Genomic DNA, 17,610 nt, shown 5'->3' with positions numbered 1-17,610 from the left:
CCTACATTAACACTTACATGTAATTGACCTCAGATCCTCTGTACCAGGAATCTCTCATTGGCTCAGCTCCGGCGTCACGCAGCTCACCTGGATCTCAGCACGGGACTAATTGGTCTTTTTAATTCCTCATGTCCAGTCCGGTCTGACTGAGGGCCAAAGAGGCAAAGGCAGGACAGCAGATGGCTGATTTAAGGTCAGAAAATCACTAGACAAATAAACTATGGATCCAGCATGTTGATTACATTAAAATAAAAAATTTGATTAGATTAATCAATGTATCAATTAATTAAATGTCCACTCAAGGGACTAATTAGGATCTTACCTTTTTAGAAAACTGTTTCAAAAAGTATCTGGCACATTTACATAATAACAATACAAATACAACACAATTTAAACATATACACTTTTTACGCTATTATTTTTAAATGGCTGGCAGTGTGATTAGATCTCTACACTGCCTTTAGAGTAGGGCTGTGCGATTATGGCAAAAATCATAAACACGATTATTTTGGTTAATAATTGATATCACGATTATTAAATACGATTATTAATTGACTTTGAAAACATCCATTTATTGATCTTTAAAACAAATACAAATAGTAATTTCCAACAGTATCTTTTTAACTGTTCATTACCCTGAACGTATAATTCAACTGAAAAACCAATACAAAAATAAATGATACATTTATATTTACATTTAAATAAATAATATAAAAAATAATAAATACCAATAAACAAGATCAACAAATATTTTGGAGCGCACTTCCACAAGCTACTAAACATATATAAATATGATTAATAAAAATGTATTCGAGCAAAATAAATGTGATCAAATATGTTGCAGTGCAGTCACAACCTCCTAGCAAAGCAAAATAATTGTTTTTTTCGATTATGTTTGTTTTTCGTAATTGTGCAAGGCCAAAATCATAATTGCGATTAAAATACGATTAATTGCACAGTCCTACTTTAGAGCTAACATTTAGTTGTCAATTTAAAATTCCGATATGACTAATACTGACAAAATTCAGAGTCTGTTATCAAACTAGAACTATGAGCAGTTGAACAAAGTGACATTGAGTAAACCAACCTGATTACAAGAGATCTAGATTCTGACAAATAATGAATAACGGGTATACAAAACGTGAAAAGTGTGAGGAGTCCAATTGTGTCCCCTGGATCTGTTACTCTGTCTCTGCCTCTTCATGTATAACGACATTTTTTCCTAGATTTATTTTTGATTTATTGCTTTGCAGATATCAAAAAGGCAGTCCAATGCATTTGACATATTATTAACATAATGTATAAATAGTATGCATGTGAGCTGTGCTGAATGTTTAATTGATTGCCTTTAAGTCTTAGTGGTGTATGACCATTCCTACCTGGCATTTTTGGTCTCAAAGACACAGTTTGATCTTTGTAGTAATAACTAAGATGGTACTGATGTAGTACAGTGATACTTTAAAGCCTGCACTTGTTGCACCACCAGCTGTGGATGTTCAGGTTTCTGCAGGGGAAGTGCAGCAGGAAGTGATGTCACACATCGCCCCCACCTGGGAGAAACCTGCAACTGCAAAGAAACACAGCTTCAGTCAGACACCTGAATGTCAATAGATTTGTATTTTTGGGCCCTTTATACAATGCACAGTTTTGAAGCACATGGCTAGATTGATCTGAGACCACTCCACCATATTAAAGGGAAAAATACTGTGCTCCAATAAATACACAGTAATAGTCAGTATTGGTGAACACTTGATGATTGGACTCACATGCAAACAATTCAACACAGTGTTGAAATGTTATTATTGCAAGAGTTTTGAATAGCCAACAGCAAGAGTTAATTTTTTGTGAAAAATATTTCTTCACAATGACAATTTCTACTGCCTTTATTTGGTAATATTGTTATTTTGTACATTTAACAAGAAATGTGAAGGCGGTAGCTTGCTCTTCACAGCTTTTTTTGTAATTATTTCATAGTTTGCCGCTGTCTTCTCTCCGGCAGCAGCTTTTATCCGTAGAATCAAGGCACAGACAGTAAGTGAAGTGGATTCACTTTGAAGTTTTTCTATTTTAAAAACTGTTATTATTATGCTACCTCAATCTCCATCTGTCAAATAACTATATAATAATGAAATAAAAAGTACAAAATGTCACACTAAATCATTGTTAAGTGGAATAATAACATGACAATCACACACAAGTGCAATGCTACTTTTAGAAACACTAGGTCATGACCTTTTGTATTCATATTTTGATGTACTATTATTAGGTTTTAAACACACTCGGTGCATTTTATTTTACTGTATAAAGTGATTTAATTGAATTATTGAAGCATGAATTTGTATAGCATCACTTTAAAATTGCAGCTAATAAATGTGGGGTTCATTTTAATCACTTCAGAAACTGTTGTCACTTAACTTATAACAACACATCATCAATTATTAGGACATTTATTTTTCTTCTGAAGTAAACAGTAGAAGTATAAAGAGCATAACATATGTTCAATATTGTAATTTAGTTCAGTACTCGAGTAAATGCATTCTCCCCACTGACCCTGACACTTTAACTTCTCCTCTCCAGCACCTCTATTTGTTACATTAGCCTGTAATCTTCCCAGCAGCTTCCTGCAGTAACTAAAGAGCTGTGCAGGCCCCGTCCTCCTCCTCTTCCTCCCCCTGTGTCCCCCCTGTGTCCCCCCTGTGTCCCCCCTGTGAGAATGGGCAGCAGCCCTATGTGTGATGGTCCTGGTGAATGTAGGCCAGTGGTAGGCCTGTTCTGTCTTTGGCTTAAAAAGTTCAAGTCATTATTCTCCTCCTGCTCCCATTCATCCGGGGTCCCGTTGGCTCATTGTTATTCCGCCCGAGTGACAGAGAGAGGGAGACACAGAAAGGGAGACACAGAAAGGGAGGCTGACGGAGGAGCTGGTTGCACTGGGCGGGGGTTTCTCTCGCTGCGTTTTCTGTCCGGTTTTTCTGCGGGCGTGAAGGCATGTTGATAATCGGCTCAGTAATGAGGAGAGGTACTGAACGGCACCAAATATCTGACCCCGATTCCCGGGAGTAGAGAGAGGCAGAGAGAGGCAGAGAGAGGGAGAAAGTGTGAGAGAGAGGAGGGAAGAGAGGCATGTGAAAAAGGGGTGGAGGGGAGCTGAGATTTACTGCCTTGCTGGATGAAACAACCCCCCACTAACTAACGGAGAGGGAAAGTAGCCTATTGGGAAGAAAAGCGGGGGTGTTGTACCGTTCATTTAACGCTCAAAGACGCGCAGGAAGCCTTTATCGTTTCCCACAATGAGTTCAGAAAAGGTATGTAACTTTTATTTATTTTTAAGTAGCCGAATTATGTGTTACTGTTTTACAAATTGGAAGTGGAGCTGAGAGATCAACAGGTAGCAGCTGCACTGTGGAGGCAAATGACAGGGTCCTTTTTCTACTCAGGAAAAAACATTACCCGTTGTATTTATTCGTGTTTAAATGCAACACATTGCTGGACTTTTTTTTTTGTGTAGTTGTTTTTTCCTCACTAATTGAGTTGATGAAATGAGATGGAGTGGAAGAAACGGATCAGTACTGGTTAAGCTGCAATGCTGCACCATTAACTGATCTTTGGATACATGCAATAAATAAATGGATCAGTTTCTGAAAGCCACAAAACTGGACAAGAAACATTTAATACCACAAAAAATGCAAAGTTATTTTGCATGCATGAGTCCTTTAAATGTTTTGTTTTGTTTTTGGTTCAGCCAGTTCTTGGCAATTAAAATGCTGCAGTGACATTTGGGCTGCAACTGGAAAATGTCAGAGTAGTTTAAAATGCCATCATAAATGACTCTGCAATCCCAAAACCAGAAGATATTCACCTTAACAATCATATAAAACAGAAATAAACAGCAAATCCTCAAACTTTGGAACAATACTTTTTTGGCACTTTTGCTTTAAAAATGAATAACGATTAATAAGTACAAATAGTTCCAGATGCTTTTACTGCTGATCACACGAATAGTTTCATAATTTAGGGACATTACAGTTTTGTTAAATGCAATGTTTGCTTCCAAATCATTGGAAGAAATGTGAAGAGGGCACATGAATGCACCTTCTGTATCAGTTTCCAGACCACCTGCAGACTGTTCCTGTTGCATCCGGAAACAAGCAACACTTTATTTCATCTAGAAGCTGAACAAACATTCAAACATGCCTTTTATGCAGCCTCAATATTTTAATTGACTTCATAATTTGAAAGTATGTGCAGTGTTATAAAGTGCTTCAAACTAATTAAAATCAGACAGCATTATGATAAAGCTCCCTCTTCTCTGAGTTATCCTGCTCACTATTACAGCTCCTCTGACAAATTACAGTCTACACCCGGGTGGCCTTAATGAGCAACAGTGTGGAAATGTTAGCTTTGTTTCATATAGTTGATCTGGGTCAACGTTTTCTCAATCATGTTGTTGTTAAAACAAAGGAGGACTGCATAGGGAAAAGCAAATGAGCATTTTGCCATTAAACTCAGAATGGAAATCTCTCGACCTTGAAGCAGTCCCCCCTGATCGTCCTCTCTGCCGAGGAAACATTGATGTTGCGTGTTTGTTCAGTGCTCTGACACCTGTGACTCGGTCTGGAGGAGCCCATTGTTCTTATCTGAGATGGTATAACTCGTCTGGCTCTCGAATCTAGGAGAAATATTGTGGTTGCTGTACTGTGGCGAAGTGATAATGCAGAAACTGGCAGCTGAGCCTAAATAAGATCCATGTGAAAATAACACTGCTGCCCTCAGACAAAACCCAGGACGGTGAGACACCCTCATCACTTGGTGTGATGGTTCGATGGCCTTAAAAGACCTCTGGCTGATTTAAATCTCACACTTGATAGAGAAAGTGCAAGCACTGAATACTCAAGTATAATTTTAAATATACTAAGACAGGGAAGTCTTATAGAGAGGTTATGATACTTTAAACCTTCCTATGATGTATTAGTAAACTGATTTTAGGAGATTCCCTTCACAATTATTTGCCACTTGTCGTTGTTTATTAACATAATTCTTCTGTATTGATTATTTAATCTCCCAGAGCCGCTATGGCATCTATGTATTTCTTGTTTTTTTTCCCACAATCGAGCCAAATTGAAAAATAAGTTAAATTTAGTATAATTCTTGATAAAAAAAAGCAGCACATTCTAACTTATAAAAAGCTAGAAACATTGAACATTTGTTGTTTTGAAAAGAGTACATTTCCTGCCCTTTAACTAATCAGCATATCGACTAATAATTTCAGCTTGGGTACAGATAAGACAAACAAGTGCTTTGGCATTTCCTTTCCTTTGAGGCCATGTGAAAGGTTATTACTCATGTCACTTTTTCTTTCTTTGTCTTTTCTCTTTTAGGGGTTTGCTGTCTGCTATAAAGCCTAGGGCCCTGAACAACAGAAATAAACAACACAACAAACACAGTGCCAGCACAAAACCAAGAAAAGGAAAATGTCTCGAACCGAGGAGGTCAACAAGATGACAGAAAATGTATATAAGGTATGACGCCTCTCTCTATTTGTCTGCACAAACACTTAATTCAGTATAGTAAAATGTTAGAAATGAGTAAGAATATAGTGTCATAATCTGCCTGTCATTTATTTGTGTGTATTGTTGCCAACAGGGGATTCTGGACCAGTTCAACCCCAGTCTGAAGAACTTTGTGACCATGGGGAAACACTACGAGAAAGCCCTGACCGGTCAGTCAAATACAGGATCATTCACTTGCCTTTGATTTGTATGGATTACTGAACAGGATATTTCTTTTGTTTTTCCTAAAATGAACTCTTGTTTCAGGAGTCACTGTGGCGGCCAAAGGGTACTTTGATGCTCTGGTGAAACTTGGAGAGCTGGCGAGCGACAGCCAGGGCTCCAAAGAGCTGGGTGAGTGGGCGGCTGGTGGAGAAGCACCGTGCTGAGGGGAAATAAAAATGAATTAGTGTTGGAGCTAATAAAGTTAAGAGAGTCGTCGTGACAGCTGGAGATAAGTTGAAAATAGTCTGCGTTGGTAAGGGAGGAGATGAAGACAAGAGGGAATGAGGAAATGTAGAGGGAGAGAGGGAGAGAAGAGAGGGAAAGGGAGAGAGTAGGGTCATTGTTGGGAGATTAACAACACCACATGATCTCATTGTAATGCTGAAAACAGCGGGGGAGGCAGGCAGGAGAGTGGAGGGCGAGATGCCAGCCACCGCATACTACAGTGCTGTGTGACTGAGATGGGGGGGGGGGGGGGGGGCGGGCTCACAGCTGACCGCCACTCTGTAAATGAGAAACTGTGTGAAAACTGAACGTTTTATGACTTTTTCACTGAGGCGTGCTCATGCATGTGTCATGATGTGGATAGCATTTAATAGAGCACAGATTTGAGATTTTCTGCATGGGGTTAAAGAGGCACTCTAACATATCGCAAGCTTGTCTAACATCAAATGTATATAACACTGACGGCCTTCCCTCTCCTGTGCTGTGCTGCTGCTCACAGGAGACACACTGTTTCAGATGGCCGAGGTCCACAGACAGATTCAGGTGCAGCTGGAAGACGTGGTAAGACTCGACTCAGCTGTGGAAAATGCCTCTTTACGTGTATTTTTTATCAGGATATATTTTTTAAATCATCACAAAACGCTAAAAAAACTGTTCTTTTGAGTCCAAATATAGTGTTTTAACTCATAACTTACTTGATATCCATTCATATTCATAACGTTTAAAGGTTGCATGTGGCTCTTTTCCATCAACAGTTAAAGTTATTTCACTCTGAGCTGCTCGCCCAGTTGGAGCAGAAGTTGGAACTGGATATTAAATACCTCACAGTAAGTTGAAATAAGTTGAATCACTTTTTATACAATGTAACAAAAGCATGATTTCAAATTATTGTAACAGAATGAAATGTTAAAATTAATTTGGCCTCAGTTTTGCACCAGCACAGCTCTCGTCTCATCACACATTGTTAATAAATCCTTTTTTCCTCTTCCCTCTCAGGCCACCCTGAAGAAGTATCAGAGTGATCGGAGGTCTAAATCTGAGTCTATTGAGCGATGCCAGTCCCAGCTGAAGAAACTCCGCAGGAAGAGTCAGGGCAGTCGCCACCCGAACAAATATGGAGACAGAGAGATGCAGGTATGAGACGCCCACAGCTCCATATGGACGGAAACAAATAGCCTATTTAATGAACAGGTTTATTAGCAAAATGCAGAAACATTCACTACAGTTCCTAAATAAATATCCTAAACATCTCCCTCAGCGTCATAGCATAACTGTGAGTATTTGTGTAAGAAATAGATCAGTGTGAGTGAGATTAAAAACAATCTGCCTCAGCTGATTCTTCAGAAAACAAGCAACTTAGTGCAGAGGCCTCCACCAGAAGAAATATGAAGGATCTAAGAGGGTGAAAGGGTTTATCGTTGTAAGGAAAGGTCAGCGGGGCAAAAGGGTAGCACTTTAAGATTTGGATTATGTTATCATTGTGCAACAGTCAGGAAATGATCTCACATATTCCCCTCTCCGTACAATGTGCGTTAAAGGTCATCCTTGAGTACTACATGTATGCATGTGATTGTTAATGAAGGAAGGTGCAAAGTTTGCAGTGAAACCTCTCTGACTTTTCCTTCAGTTTGTGGAGCTGATGAGTCGTCGTCAGGTCGAGCTGGACACGCTGGTTGCGTCGGGATACAAGTCTGCGCTCACTGAGGAAAGGAGACGATATTGCTTCCTGGTGGATCGACAGTGTAGTGTCACCAAACTGCTCGTCAACTACCACTCCAAGGTGATCATATGCATTTACGTATTAATTAAGCTATGTACATTTCAGAAAAATAAAAGATGATATTTTCGATCTTGCCCGGCCTGGGATGGTTTTGGTCTGTTCATTTGTTACCAACAGGGAAAAGTCTAATATTTTAAGTGTTTTTCTTTGCTTTTGAATATAATCCAGGTGAGAGAGCTCCTGTCACAGAAGCTGTCCTCGTGGCAGCAGTCATGTTCTCAGCCCACTAAACTCCCCGAGCGCGCTCTGAATCTGCTGCGCCACACCGCGCCTCAGAGCTCAGGAGCTGCAGGGATAGCCGAGGTCCTCCGCCACACCAAGATTGGCTCTGCTCAGCCAGAACAGGTCAGGTCATTCATTTGTCAGATGGTTAAAATATGTTATTTGGACTTAATCCTAATCTCAGCTGGATTACATGGGTTCATTGTATGAAGCACACAAAAGTCTATTATTAGTTGTTTCTGATAGACAGGGGACTTTGGTAACTCCTGAAGCCTGGCTATGAAGTTATGAGTTAATTCACAAGTCCTTCACTTTTTTTAATTGAGTCCATAAATAGTCATTATAGAACTAAGAACAGCTAATAATCAATAGCTGTTTATTAGTTTGATTATTTTTTTTTTTATAATTTGGAGATGATGTTCCAAATCAAAGGTTTAAAGTCCAAGTCACAAATCATTAGTGTCAAACTTCAAGGTAGGAGGTCTCTTTTGATTTGGCCAACTCTGGTTTGAAGTCACCAGACAGTCAGATGTCTTGAGTACAACGACTTTTAATTTCTGATAGTTAACGATATCTGTCCAGAGACGCGCACCATCTCCCCCGTCTTCATCACCGTGCCTACGTCAACCACCTCCCCTCCCTTCAAGAAAGCATCTGCAGTCTCCGAAGCCTGATAAAGATGTGTGTGTACAAAACGCAACAAACTATTTCTGATATGTGCTGGGTCCAGGCTCAAGGGCATATGGCACTCTCAACTCTTTCCAGCACATGCCGGGGCCCTGCCTGCCAGTAGCTTTGCCGATATCTGTGTTGATAGGTAATAGATTAAGAGCGGTAAATCAGCTTAGAAACAGGAAGTGCTCAAACGTTTGTGTGAGGTTATCAAATTTAGCAGTGATTCCATGTCAGCCACAGCTTGTCACAAATGTTTTTACTGATAGTGTATTTAACAAACTTAAACTAGCTTTATTAAATGTCAGGTCTTTGGCAGGAAAAACATTTTTAATCAATGATTTTATCACTGAGCACAATCTCGATTTGATGTTTTTAACGGAAACTTGGATTGAACAAAATAACAGTGCAGCTGTTCTTATCGAATCAACCCCTCCCAACTTTAGTTTTATGAGTCAGGAAAGAATTTATAAGAAAGGAGGTGGAGTTGCTATTTTGTTCAATGATTCCATTCAATGCAGGAAGACATCTTATGGGGACTTTGCTTCTTTTGAATATGTGGCCCTTCAGCTGAAATGCTCCTCTCGAGCTCTGTTCCTAAATATCTATAGACCACCCAAATACTGGGCAAGCTTTTTTGATGATTTTACTGAACTGCTGTCTATAGTGTGTATTGACTTTGACCGTCTAGTCATTGTTGGTGATTTTAACATCCATGTTGACAACCACCAGGACAGAGGGGCTAAAGAACTGTTTTGTGTTCTTGATAACTATGGACTGACTCAGCATGTGGCGGAGCCCACGCACAATAAGGGGCACACTCTGGACTTAATTATCTCAAAGGGTCTGAATATCTCAAAGGTTGTGGTGACTGATGTTGCACTCTCTGATCATTCCTGTGTTTTCTTTGAGAGCTCTATTTCTGTTCACAAAAATGTTCAGAAAGAGGTAACCACAAAGCGATATTTAACTGAAAATACTAGGGAAATGTTTACTCATAATTTTTCATCCACACTCTCCCCTGCTAACATCTCAGTAAATGAGCTAGTAGATCATTTTAATTCAAAAATTAAAAATGTTGTAGATACCATTGCTCCAACTACGGTAAAGGAAGTGATTGGCAAGAAAATATCTCCATGGAGAAAGGCCATGACCGTGAGAACAGAAAAAAGAGAGTGGCGAAAAGCTGAACGTAGGTGGCGAAAAACAAATCTCCAGGTTCACTTTGAAATCTATAAAGAGAGACTTGGCCTTTATAATTTGGAATTGAAAAACGCACGACAGTCTTTCTTCTCTGACATCATTACCAAAAACAAAAACAACGCACGTGCCTTGTTTGCTACCGTCGACAGACTAACTAACCCCCCAGTGTCAGTAGCCTCTGAATTTCTATCCACCAGGGCGTGCAATGATTTTGCCTCCTTCTTCACTGACAAAATTCAGAAAATTAGACAAGCAGTCAGTGCCTCTGCATCAGGTACAGCAAATGTGTTGTCCCTATGTCCACCTAATATCAATTCAAACACCATGACACAATTCCATCAGATTAATGGTAAAAACTTAGAGGACATTATTCAACTTCTGAAATCCTCCTCCTGCTGCCTTGATATTATTCCAACAGGATTTTTCAAAGATGTTTTTCCTTGCATGGCCTCAGATCTACTTCATATAGTAAACACATCTCTTCACTCAGGTATTTTTCCAGAGGCCCTGAAAACTGCAGTCATTAAACCGCTCTTAAAAAGAATAATCTAGATGCTTCAGTAATGAACAATTACAGGCCAATATCAAACCTGCCATTTCTAGGTAAAATCATTGAAAAAGTTGTATTTCAACAGTTGAGTAACTTCTTGCATTTAAATAACTGTTTGGATGTGTTCCAGTCAGGATTTCGTCCAAACCACAGCACTGAGACTGCTCTTGTAAAGGTCTTCAATGACATCCACTTAAACACAGACAGTGGCAGAACTTCAGTGTTAGTATTATTAGATCTCAGTGCTGCGTTTGACACTGTTGACCACAACATATTACTAGACCGACTAGAAAACTGGGTGGGACTTTCGGAAACAGTTCTAAACTGGTTTGAGTCCTACTTAAAGGACAGAAAAAACTTTGTTTCTATAGGTAAATACACATCTGAGTTGACAAATATGACATGTGGGGTACCTCAAGGCTCCATCTTGGGGCCTCTTCTCTTTAACATCTACATGCTACCACTGGCTCAGATAATGAAAAACAACAAAATAAGTTACCATAGCTATGCGGATGACACACAAATGTACGTAACAATTTCACCAGGAGATTATGCTCCAATTCAAACACTGAGTAAGTGCATTGAACAAATCAATGACTGGATGTGTCAGAACTTTCTCCAATTAAACAAAGATAAAACTGAGGTAATGGTTTTTGGAGCCAAGGCAGAACGTATAAAAGTTAGCGCTGAGCTTCAGTCTGCAATGTTCAAAACAACAGATAAAGCCAGAAATCTAGGTGTAGTCATGGACTCTGACCTGAGTTTCAACAGTCACATTAAAACAGTTACTAAATCAGCCTACTATCACCTAAAGAACATATCTAGGATTAAAAGACTAATGTCACAGCAGGATTTGGAAAAACTTGTCCATGCTTTTATCTTCAGTAGACTCGACTACTGTAATGGTGTCTTTACAGGTCTCACTAAAAAATCTATTAGAAAGCTGCAGCTAATTCAGAACGCCGCTGCTCGAGTCCTCACTAACACTAAGAAAGTGGATCACATCACTCCTGTTCTGAAGTCCTTACACTGGCTTCCTGTGTGTCAAAGAATAGATTTCAAAATACTGCTGCTGGTTTATAAAGCTTTGAATGGTTTAGGCCCAAAATACATTTCTGACCTCCTGCTAAATTATGAACCATCCAGATCTCTCAGGTCTTCAGGGACTGGTCAGCTTTCTGTCCCCAGAGTCAGAACTAAACATGGAGAAGCAGCGTTCAGTTATTATGCTCCAAATATCTGGAACAAACTCCCAGAAACCTGCAGGTCCGCTGCAACTCTTACTACTTTTAAATCCAGGCTGAAGACTTTTCTTTTTGCCGCTGCTTTTAATTGAACTATTCACATCTTAAACTGCACTGTAACTTTTAACCATGTATTTTTTCTTTTAATGTTTATTTTATTATCTTTTCTTTTTAATGACTGATTTTAAATGCCATTTTCATAATGTCTTCCATTTTTGTAAAGCACTTTGAATTGCCTTGTGTTGAAAGGTGCTATATAAATAAACTTGCCTTGCCTTGTCCTTGATTTTTCAGAGGCTCTCAGTTCAGGAAGTCCCTCCCCTGATGAACGGAGACTCCAGTCGCTCCCAGCAGCGCTCGCTCCCCTCCTCCTCCTCCCAGAGTGACGGCTGTCCTCCTCAGGGCTCACCCCACACTTTCAGCTCTCTCTCCAGTGGAGGAGCTGCTGGAGGTTCATCCCTAGGAGCGTCTCCTCAGCACAGCAGCACCCTTCTGTCCAGCCCCCTCCCTGACAGCAGCACCAGCAGCAGCCCCTCTGCCTCCACCCCCACCTTGTCCAGCGGCTCAGCCCAGCCAGGCTCTCTCCTGCTGGCCGCCCACACAGCCAACCTCTCCCCGAGCCTCATCCCCTCCACAGTGATGTCTCTCAGCCAGATCTCTCCAGCCGGTGGCCATGGCATGACCCTCCCCATCGCCCACAGCGCTCCTCACAGCCCCCCTCTGCCCCACAGTGCCCCTCTGTCCCGGGCCATGACTCCTGTGCAGTTACTGCACCAGCAGGTGGGCCCAGGGGGGAGCAACACCTCCACCCTGTCTCATAATCCCTGGCTGCTGAAGACAGCGGACATCAGTGCAACAGCAACACTTCCACTGCCGAGGAGACCCAACAGTGAGATGAGGCTGGGTGGATTTCAGGGTAAGATGTGATGATTTGTCCTCCATATATTTTAGTGTCTAAATCCCCTTTTTAGCCCTCCTCCCAGCAAGTCAGAATCAGAATCAGAATACCTTTATTTGTCCAACAGAGGGGACATTTACATTTACTACAGCAGAAAACTCAGTTTCGATTTAGACAAACTATTGGCCAGATTTGTAATGAAACTTGGTGGAAGAGCGTGGGCCAAGGTCCGATTTACGTGTGGATTTATAAAGCTTTTAATTGAAAGCAGCAGCAGAAAGTGTTTGCATTAGCAGTAACTTCATAAACACAGCTGATGGAGAGTGAAAACTAAACTTTTAAGCTGAAATCTGAAGATACAATTACAGTAACGCTGGATTTACACGCATTCATCATTTCAAATCCCCAATATGTCTGAATTTTTTTTCTCTTTCTCCATTACCAAGGCTCCAGTCTCCCCAGGATGCTGCCTTTATCTGGACCCAATCGTGTGGAAGCCATGTTCGCTCACAATCCTGGGGCATCGGAGGCAGGCGGCGGTGGCGGCGCAGGAGGCGGGGCTTGTTTACTGCACTTCCTGCCTGGTGACAACATCTCCCTGCTCATCTCTGAGGCCAGAGACGGGTGGCACTACGGTCAAAATGAACGAACCGGACGGTATGCTCAATACATTTCTGACTGATGTCAAAAACAACTTCAGAGCACCTTATAATGCTTAACATTGCTGTAATGGACACAGTGCCATAAAACAAGGTTAACAGATACAGTATATTGCTGTAAGACAAGGGAGAGTGAGAATTGTTTTCATCCCACACAACCCTGACTTGCTGTTTGACACGCTTGTTTATTATTCATTAGTGATCTCATGTTGTAAAATGTTCCTTCACAGGAAAGGCTGGTTCCCTTTCTCCTACACGCAGTCATACCACAGCACGCTCGATCACCTGGAGAGGTAAGATCAAGAAGAACAAACTGTGATACTGCAGATCTTTAAGGTTGTCAATAAACGTTGACTCTGTTATTGACAGGAATGCTTCATTCACTTCACTCTAGTAGTTTTACTGGTCATTGTATCAACATAACTTTTTAAAAGTAGGAAGTTATAACATCAGTGGGTTCACAGAAAACGTATTGGGGTAATTTATGTTGAAACTAATGTGACAACCATTGTTTTTCACATGTGTATTCTCAAGATATCCAAAACATACTTCATGCCAGACATACAGAAAAACCACAAAAGCTCATGAACTGCAGAATGGAACTATTTGCCCTCTCAGTATTTCCACCGTTGTTTCCTTATCAAGTTCATTTCCAACACCAACAGCTTCGTTGATGATTTGACACAAGAACAGATTCTCTCGACTCATGTTTCCTTTGTGTTTTTTCCTCTCTGTGACCTTCCTCTAGCTCTCTCTTCTTATCTAAGGCTAACAGCACCAGCACCGGCCAGCTCGACAAGCTGGTGTCTCCGGGTCTCCCGGCCCTCACCCCCGAATCAGAGGAGGAGCACTCCCTTCCTCCCCAGAGGGTCAGCACCTTCCGCCCGCGCCCGTACAGCATGGCCGACAGCACCAAGGTCAGAAACATGAACTCTTTGGGAGGTCAAAGGTCAAAGTCTGCTCCCCACTGAGCCTCTCTGTTAATGGAATAGATACAGATGTTTTTAATTTGTCAAATGATCCTTTAATATTATCTCTTCTTTGCATCACAGATCACTCCTGAGTTGGTTTCTCCTCCACCCTCCCCAAACTCAAGGTACGTTTTAGCAATTCAAAGGTGCTGTGTGTCATTAAAGGGTAATTTCACCAATTGTACATGTCACAGTCAATTTGCTAGTCATATCTGACTTAGGGAAAATCCCATTTAAACTCAAAGCCAGCGTGTTAAGAAGAAGTGTGACACAAGAAATAAAATAATAGTTTAATTTGGCACAATTATTTCCATCCTAATAAGAGTGATTCCAACAAATAATAGCTCAATAGGAAATGTTTAAATGCTAAAAACATTAACAACAGTACCGGGTCGGTACAGAGTTTGAAAGCGTTAGTGCTTGAAGTGTAACTTGATGTTAAAAACTTTGAGGGTTAGGGTACCTTGAAAGTGTATATTTACATATTTATTATTTGTACCTGTTTGTTGCATTTCCCAATGCTGTTTTTACTGTTTGGTGGGGCTACTCCTTTGGTCATCAGTTTTTGTATTGTACGATTATTATACCTTTGATTTTTCCTTTCAGGGCCAATCCATTTGCCCACGTTCGACTCAGAAGAACTGTCACCAACGATCGCTCAGCTCCCATCATTGAGTAAGAGTTTTATTCCCGCTGCAGCGGTGGCGTCATGTTCTCTGTGGTCTGTCAGTCCAGCAAACCTCAGGTTGAATCCTGGAAACATCACATTGATTTATGTTGATTCTTTACTTTGGATGTTCTTTTTGAACAAGTTTAATAAATAAAAACTGTGTCTTGTGAAGGAAAAGAACATTTTTAAGTATAGGTATTAAAGATTCATGTGTAAAGGCTGACCTGTTATAAATACAATCAGTCCATTCAATTTTTAAGTTGTTCATTTGAAAAAAGACCATTATAATGTCTGAAAAATTGAAAGTGAAATTATACATAAATCTAGGCTATTTTTAATGTAACATAAGGTAGGTGCCTTAAGCTGTTAGCTTAGTGTTTCAGATTGACTAACTGTTTCGTTCAGAATAATTAACATTGTAATGTTTTTCCTGGCTTATGGAAGGTGCCTCTTATATTCCTTACAGTGTAACAGTGAATTTTCCTTTCTCGACATAACCTTGATTGTAGTGTTTTTTTGTGCCATATCCAGATAAAAAGTTTTCTTTGTTGAGCTGATTTAGGGACTGGCTCCTAAAAGCAGGTTGTGAAGTTTCACTGTCATGAAGTGTTACAGAGGACAGGCTCCTACTTTTAAAGTGCTATTACAAAATTATATTTTTAGAAAAGCTGCCAGATTGTTTTTAGGTTTCAATGAAGGTGACATTTTACCTTTAAATTAAACGTTTATTTGATTGAGTCCTGGCATATTTTACTAATAATTGAGTTATTTTGTGTCATATTTACATTGATATTACTAAACATGGGCAATGCTGCTTCTGCCCGTTAACATGACATGTTCTGCTACTGTAAAGTTACATATAAACATTTTATGAAAGTAGATATTTGGATTAGTGGAATTATTTACCTAATGAAAGAATTATAAGACAAGGCGTGAGGGCAAAAAATGATAGAAGGAAATGTTTTTTTTTTTTGCATTTTGACATAAACGTCAAAAGGTCGAGAGTAAAGTCCAACTTTCAGTAATAGTGCCAGAATCAGTAATACTCTTTTGTATATGGACTCAAAATAAGTTGTAACAAACCAACAACCCTTAATTTGATTTTTCCAATGATTGATAACTGAGACCTGTTTGTTCCCAGGTCCAATATTTGAAGTCCTCTAAAATGCAGAAACAGAAAAGCTTATGAGCTCCACAGACAAACTGTTGAACCTTTGGACGGGGTTATTACTGAAAGTGTTTTTAGAAAGTAGCATTGAGGGCTCAATGTGTAAAGAAAGAGAGATTTGCGTGCTTTGGATTCGATGTCTTCTTGATTCCTTTTCAGAGACAGATTTAAAGCTAGAGAACATCTAGGCTATTTGTAGCTGAACGTTTACCAATCAGACTGAGCAGAATCTCCGAGAGATGTGAAAGCTGTGACGGACGATAGGATTGAGTTTAAATGGGGAAATGTTCCTATGAAAGTGATGAAGAAAGCATGGGAAGTGACCACTGTCTTAGCAAGTGTTTATGGTAAACTAGAGATATCCAAAGTAATATTCTGTAGTTCTGTAGTCGCCTCTTAAAAAAAGGTGATTTAATAGGGGTTGTATCCGCACAACCTTAAATGGTTTGTGTTTCTGTTGTAAATACCTTCTGTGGTCTTTAGCACCTTGAAGATTCAAAATAACGCCCACAAGGGTTGTAGTAAATCATCTCTAACAGCATTGATATTACTTTGAGTAGTATGGCATCATATATAAAGGTGACCACAAAATGATAGAGCTAATGCTTATTCATGCTTGTAAATAGTGCATAAAACATGTGTGATTGTATGACTTTTATTTGACTATTTTTAGAATGATATTTCACTCTGGTAGAACATTTTGACTTTGTAAACCTTCTGCCCATGTCAGTTGTGGGGTTTAAACTTTTATCTCCGACTCTGAACGAGAAATAACACAGTGATAATTCAGAGTGACGCATTATTGGTTTAAATAGACACTTAAGTCACAGGGACTGGGGTCGTTATAACTGTCAGTATTAGTGATTCATAAAAAGGACAAAACATTAACGACATTTAAGGCTAGCGATAATGAGAAAAATATTATAATACACATGATTTTGCCCTTGAAGTGCATACATAAAAAAAATGCAGAAATCAGAGTGTAGACATTAATACAGACAGCTAATGTAGTATATGTAAAGCATATATGCAAAGTGTGTAATATGTTGTAAGAAATACATAAAGAGTTTGTTAAAAATATAACTATTATAAATATGTAACAAAAGATTTATTGCAAAATCAATAGACACATGTAGTCACGGGTGTTGTGTGTGTGAACAGAACGTATGTGTAAATGTCTCAAAACACTTGTAATCTGTACATTGTGCTCTCATCAATACTGCAGATGGAAACAACTTGTGAAAAAAGATGCTTAAACAGGAACTTTTGCAAAGTCCAAAACTCTTCTTCCAAAGTGAAATATCGTTTTAACATCTATTCACAGTTCCTCGTTACGTTTCAAATATGAAGCGATGTAAACAGATGTGTCTGTCAGTTCTCTAGATTGCATGACATGAAATCCTGATGACTGCAAAATATATTATATTATGATAAATACGCTGAGGAAGACATTCTTTACGTGAAACACTGAATATTGATGTGATGTGAAATAAAAGTTCTATGAAAGAAATATATGTCCACATTTGCTCTGTATGTTTGAGTTTGTCTGTGGGGGGGAGGACGCAGTGCATGCATGA

At 39.6% G+C, this 17,610-nt stretch overlaps 1 protein-coding gene across 1 annotated transcript; it reads left to right on the top strand.

Moving 5' to 3' along the window:
* Nucleotides 1–2,900: 2,900 nt before the first annotated feature.
* On the top strand, nucleotides 2,901–17,550 carry zgc:158689 (uncharacterized protein LOC791177 homolog). Its single transcript, XM_034127203.1, has 15 exons — nucleotides 2,901–3,302; nucleotides 5,376–5,516; nucleotides 5,641–5,716; nucleotides 5,814–5,900; nucleotides 6,496–6,557; nucleotides 6,752–6,823; nucleotides 6,993–7,130; nucleotides 7,624–7,776; nucleotides 7,945–8,121; nucleotides 11,962–12,583; nucleotides 13,012–13,222; nucleotides 13,455–13,517; nucleotides 13,973–14,141; nucleotides 14,277–14,320; nucleotides 14,802–17,550. The coding sequence occupies exons 2-15, from the start codon at nucleotides 5,469–5,471 to the stop codon at nucleotides 14,872–14,874; spliced, it is 1,995 nt and encodes a 664-aa protein (XP_033983094.1). The 5' UTR covers nucleotides 2,901–3,302; nucleotides 5,376–5,468; the 3' UTR covers nucleotides 14,875–17,550.
* The last annotated feature ends 60 nt before the right edge of the window (nucleotides 17,551–17,610 follow it).

The sequence above is a fragment of the Trematomus bernacchii genome, unplaced genomic scaffold, assembly GCF_902827165.1.
Source record: "Trematomus bernacchii unplaced genomic scaffold, fTreBer1.1, whole genome shotgun sequence".
NCBI classification, from domain to species: Eukaryota; Metazoa; Chordata; class Actinopteri; order Perciformes; family Nototheniidae; genus Trematomus; species Trematomus bernacchii.
The sequence above is the reverse complement of the archived record's forward strand: the minus strand, read 5'-3'. Positions and strand labels throughout refer to the sequence as shown.